Genomic DNA, 5,188 nt, shown 5'->3' with positions numbered 1-5,188 from the left:
TTTTTTCGCCGTAACACTTAGTGTAGCAGCCAATAAGAAAACTTATTGGCTCTGTTTGTCAACTAGAGCCAATAAGAGTCGTTGGCTCCAGTTATCTAGCTACGACGACTTCAAAACGTATTTTAATAAAACATCAATAATGAGGTAGTCAAATACGTGCTCACACCGAGTAGGCGAAATAGAATCATGCCTACAACGAGGAATCCTAATCATGGAGACCAAATGTATTAAGCCATCGGCAAATTGGTTTTCTTCTCGAGGAAGGTAGGTTTATTTTATTTCATGTATTTTTTCAGCCATGGCTTATAGATGGGTTTGGTATTGGAAAAGACTTTCGTTTCTGACTTTCCATCTTCTAGAAATTTGGTTGACAATCAAGGATAAATCATATTAATAACTTTATATAGCAACTGTAATACTGACAGATTATTGGGATTATTGGAGGATAGTTGTTGTTATGAAGTGATTATAACGAGGACACGAAGCTGGTACGAGTATCAATGTGGGTGGTGGGGCAGGAATGTATTTAAACACGTACTCGTTGGAACGGTAATGAGTTTGAAATTTTCCCCCACAATAAATTACGGACGAAAATGAGAACGGAAATTTTACATGAGTACGAGGGTAGAAGGACCATCCTTGAAACTCGTCCCTCTCAATTATCATCCCTAACCACCACTCCTCCATATAACCATCGTAATAGTCTAGTTTTCTAATACTCCACTATATCGCGTGTATTAGCACATGAAAACACTACTAAATGTAGTACAATTATCATGTGTTTAGCACTCTTTTAAACAATATTTTGTTAGACTAATGGCTATTTAAAAACAATTTTTATCGTATAAAATATTAACAAACTCCTCAAGAAAGAAAATAAAAAATACAAAAATCCACGTGTCCATCTCTGCTTAAACCAATATTCTAAAACCACGTAATCCAACTCAAATAGGCCCCATTTCTCTCTCCTCCATCCCCTCTATAAAAACCCCACATTTCCCACCTCCCAAATCACCAAATCATCTCAACTCAAACAAACACAATTGTGAATTGTCTAATCAATATCTCTCTCCTCTTCCTCCCATAAAAAAAACTATAATCTCATTTTCTAATCCTTATAATTTTTTTCAAAAAGTGCCACCCAAATATCACAAGAACTGGCTAATATTACAGCACCGGAGGATCTAAAATCAAAGAGCGAAGAATCCACCAATAAACAGGTGATACTCGCCCTTTATGAAGCCTTAGCCTCACGTGACGCTCACGAGGTTAAGAAAAAACTTGCTTCTGAGCTTGAGTGGTGGTTCCATGGTCCGCCATCACATCAGTTTCTCATGCGTCTTCTTACTGGAATTACATCAGACGATCAAGATTCATCCTCCGTTTTTACGCCTCAATCTATTGTTGCCTCCAATTCTCTTGTTATAGCTGAAGGTTGTGATCATAGCCGTTCAATCTCCTGGGTTCAGGCTTGGACGGTTACTGATGGGATAATTACTCAAGTTAAGGAGTACTTGAATACTTCGGTTACTGTTACTCGTCTTGGAAATAATAGTAAGGTTGCTACTGCGTCGTCTGAACAAAATCAGATTCGTCATCATTATTCTCATCCTCTTTGGGAGAGTAGTGTTGCAAATCGGGGTGGTAAATCGATTCCCGCGCTTTGATATCAAGTGTTGGGTATCAGCATCAGGTATGAGACGAATATTTTATTTAGTAAGGTAAAGATAATGATAAATAAATTTAAAAAAGAAAATATTTTGTTTGGCTGTGTTGAAGATTGTGTTTTAAGTCTTTAAGAGGTGGATTTACCGTGTTACCCCTGTTTAGGTGTGTTTGGTTGTAGTTTGTGAAAATGTCTTGCTCTTTTTATTATCCTTGTGTGCTCGTTTCTTGTTATGCAATAAAACTGTATCGTTTTAATGATTTTCATTTTGTTTATTGTATTCGTATATGTTCCGGTATGGAATAAATGGTAGGGTGGGAACCGGTATATTCTGCGTATGTGTACGCCGGTTCGATGTCCTGCAAAACAGAGTACGTACACTAACCTCGGGGGTTGATCCGAGGAACGCCCCTTCGATGCCTAAGTCAGTAATGGGTAAACCGGTAGCTCTCAAGTGGAGTATGATTGTGTTTGTGAACGTACCTTATGACTCAGATCAACGGGGTATTTATAAGAGCCAGCAAGAGTCCTTGCTAGAGCGGGACTCTGCCTATTGGCTGGATGTAATTCTATCCTCTTGGGATACAATTCTATCACTATGGATAATTATCTTTAGGCCCGTAGGCGCATTTAGATAGTAACTGGATCAGGCCCAGGTCCATGTAAGAAGGGCCCAGGTAGGGATACCGTCCAGGTATCCTGCTAAGACCGGTATGACAAAGTCAATGATTCTTTAATATATACATTGACTATGAGAACCGGTATGGAACTTAGTCAGCCCCCATACAACAAGCCCCCAAGTCAGTATGTCTGGCAAAGACGTATCCTGCTTAATGGATGCTAAGCCGTCATGAATGTATCTGGAATGAGTTGGTGTTAGCATATTAACTGTTGTCGTGGAATAACAATCGTCGCCTCAAAGCGCGTGAATAGTGCCAGAGGCGTTATGAGTAATTGCCGCACAACTGTTTCCGTACTTCAAAACACGTGGCATATGATCGAAGACGGGAAAGCGAAGAGTCGCTTAATCCAGGCCGTAAATTTTTCTATAAATACGCTTTGGATGACCTCCGCTCCTCATTTCTCATCACTCTTCATCTCCTCTAAATCGCATAACAGACTTTCTCTCTCTATACTGATCTTCCGCTTCTTGACGAACTTGATCGGATCCTCCCTTCCGGCTTTCATGTATACTCGGATACCGAGTATACTCTCAACTTCTTTGCTTCCAGGTATTTCCACAAAATCTTCCTTCATCATTCATACCGTCTTAAATTATAAACATGTCTTTTAATTCTGATTCAAAAAATATATCTGGAAGTCCATCTACTATGATCGATAGCGATTTTAACTCTGATAGCACCTCTTCTAGCTCTGTAGGACCTGTTAATTCACCGGTAGTAGATAGTGCTAGGGAACTTAGGACCAAGAGCCAAAATGACTGTAGTACCTCTAGAAGAAATAATGAGGATGAGCCGGCATTGCGCGCCTCTCCCTTAGGAGCAGTAGTGGCACTAGGAAACGCCCTAGAAATGTCGGTCTTTGGCCAGTATGGGACCATGGTAGGCCTTGCCGAGCGGTCTCCTCAGTTATTCCCCCTGGGTGAAGCTTTGTCGTCCAGGCTGGTAGGAGTGGCCGAACATGAGGCCATAGCTGGGCCATCCCGACGTCCTGACGAGGTGTCCTCTGTTGACTCGGATGAAGTTGATAGTGTAGTTCGGGCCTTAGAGTCGGACGGGGAGTCAACTAGTTTAGAGGCCGAAGAAGATGAGGATCCTCCTGAAGTGATTTCTGAGGAAGATGAAATAGGGCTGGTAGACTTGTACATGCCGCCTAGTGAGGCCGGTAGCGCCGCGTCTGTATAGATTGATGACGGCTGGGCGGCTATCTATTGCGAAAACAAGTTTCTCGTAAAGGGGACAACAATATTTTTCTTTTCCTAATAATTTTAAATTGGTGCTTCCGGCTTCGGAAAGTCGGGTGACGGAGTGCCTTGCCGGTCACGTAGCTATTTATGCCCATTTGCTCGACTTTGGGCTCCGCTTTCCCCTGGACCCGTTTTTTGTAGAGGTCTTTCAAGCGTGGAACATCTGTTTAGCCCAACTAACACCGTTAGGGTGGTGGAATTTGATGGCTTATGCCTGGGTTGTCCGTTATAAGGGATTTCCCGAAACCCTCAACCTTTTCCGCTAAGGGAAAGGGAGCCGGAAAGAAGAGGAGATCCCGGTCTATTGAGATTGAAGGCCGGGGTGGTTGGATGTCGTTGTATACGAAAGCGGGTAAGTTGACGGTGTACCCGAAGCTTACCTCTCTTAAGCATTAGCCAGAATGATTTTTCTGGGTGCAAGTTCCTGCCAACTTCCCCTTGCTCGCCACTGGAGCATGCCGCGTCCTCGGATAGAGCATATTCCCGACCAGGGTTTGACCCGCCGGGAGAAAGAGGCTTTTGACTTCTTCGAGGCTGCATCCATACCGGCCTCTAAAGGCGTTAAGAGAATACCGGTACCGCATATTTGGCTACCTCATGTCAGTTATGTTTTTAGTAACCCGGCCCTCTCCACATTAGGTTTCTGCAGTGCTGAACCGCATGGTGGGTCCATATTGCTGTTGTTAGGCCGTTACGACCCTTGTTTGTTTTTGCATTACTATTTGCTAACTGTGTGACACACTTTTTCTCTTTCAGGCTGGGAGTATTTAATCCGTGATGCACTTCACATTGGCCGAAACAATCAACCCCTCAGCAATATGCCTCCCAAACCAGCCCGACGCTTCACCTCCATTTCCGCTAGTGTAGGTGGTCGAGGAGGCAAACAAGGGCGCGGAGCCGGTAGGGGGTTCTAGCCAAGATAAAGATGAAAGGGATGTCATGCCCCTGGCTCAGCGGAAGTCTGCGGTCTTGCCTCAAAAGAGCTAAGGAGCTGCAGGAGGCCCGGGAGGCCAAGAATGTATCGGCCAAGGCCGCCCCTGGTGCTGTTGCGGATCTGGACTCCGCGAGCCTCATGAAGGGTCGGGTTGCCGAGGTCGGCACTTCGTCTTCCAAAATTCATACGCAGCTCACCCTGCCCGAGATGGTGCCACGGTTGGAGCCTTTTGCTAAGCCGCGGAGAACGGCTTTCTGGAGCGTTCCCGGTTTGAACTCCCGGATGTGATGAAGAAACGCTGGTCCCGCCGGTCTCCGGTAAAGGACGGCGAGATGTTCTAGCCTAAGCTCAACGTCCTTGACGATGAGTCGCTGTTGCTGGATCGTTCTTTTGAAGGCTGATCAGAAAGCTGATGATGCCTTGACAAAGGCAATGCTCGATCATTCCTTGGTCTTGGCAAAAAAAGACAACGAGATTCGTATCCTCCGGGAAGAACTCGTCGAGGCCAAGGTCCTTCATGATGACGTAGTGGGCGAATATCAGAAGTCCGTAGACTTCGTTTCTCGCCTGGCCAACCGTTATAACGACGGTTGGCCGGCCGCCATGAGGTGTGCTAGGCACGCCATCCCAAACTTGGACTATGATAAGAGGTTTTTAGTGT

General features: G+C 44.6%; 1 protein-coding gene across 1 annotated transcript; it reads left to right on the top strand.

Annotated features, from left to right (window-relative positions):
* The first annotated feature begins 211 nt into the window (after positions 1–211).
* LOC125493773 (wound-induced protein 1-like) lies at positions 212–1,667 on the top strand. The gene is made up of 2 exons (XM_048637290.1): positions 212–264; positions 1,136–1,667. Exons 1-2 carry the CDS (start codon positions 212–214, stop codon positions 1,665–1,667), a joined length of 585 nt encoding a protein of 194 aa, XP_048493247.1.
* The last annotated feature ends 3,521 nt before the right edge of the window (positions 1,668–5,188 follow it).

This window comes from Beta vulgaris, chromosome 9 (assembly GCF_026745355.1).
Source record: "Beta vulgaris subsp. vulgaris cultivar EL10 chromosome 9, EL10.2, whole genome shotgun sequence".
NCBI classification, from domain to species: Eukaryota; Viridiplantae; Streptophyta; class Magnoliopsida; order Caryophyllales; family Amaranthaceae; genus Beta; species Beta vulgaris.
The sequence above is the reverse complement of the archived record's forward strand: the minus strand, read 5'-3'. Positions and strand labels throughout refer to the sequence as shown.

What these genes read in the sequence shown, in the direction of transcription:
- LOC125493773 (XM_048637290.1), top strand. Translation starts at nt 212, where the DNA reads ATGGAGACCAAATGTATTAAGCCATCGGCAAATTGGTTTTCTTCTCGA. An exon ending in TGGTTTTCTTCTCGAGGAAG is followed by an intron (nt 265 to 1,135) that starts GTAGGTTTATTT and finishes TTTTTCAAAAAG; the next exon opens with TGCCACCCAAATATCACAAG.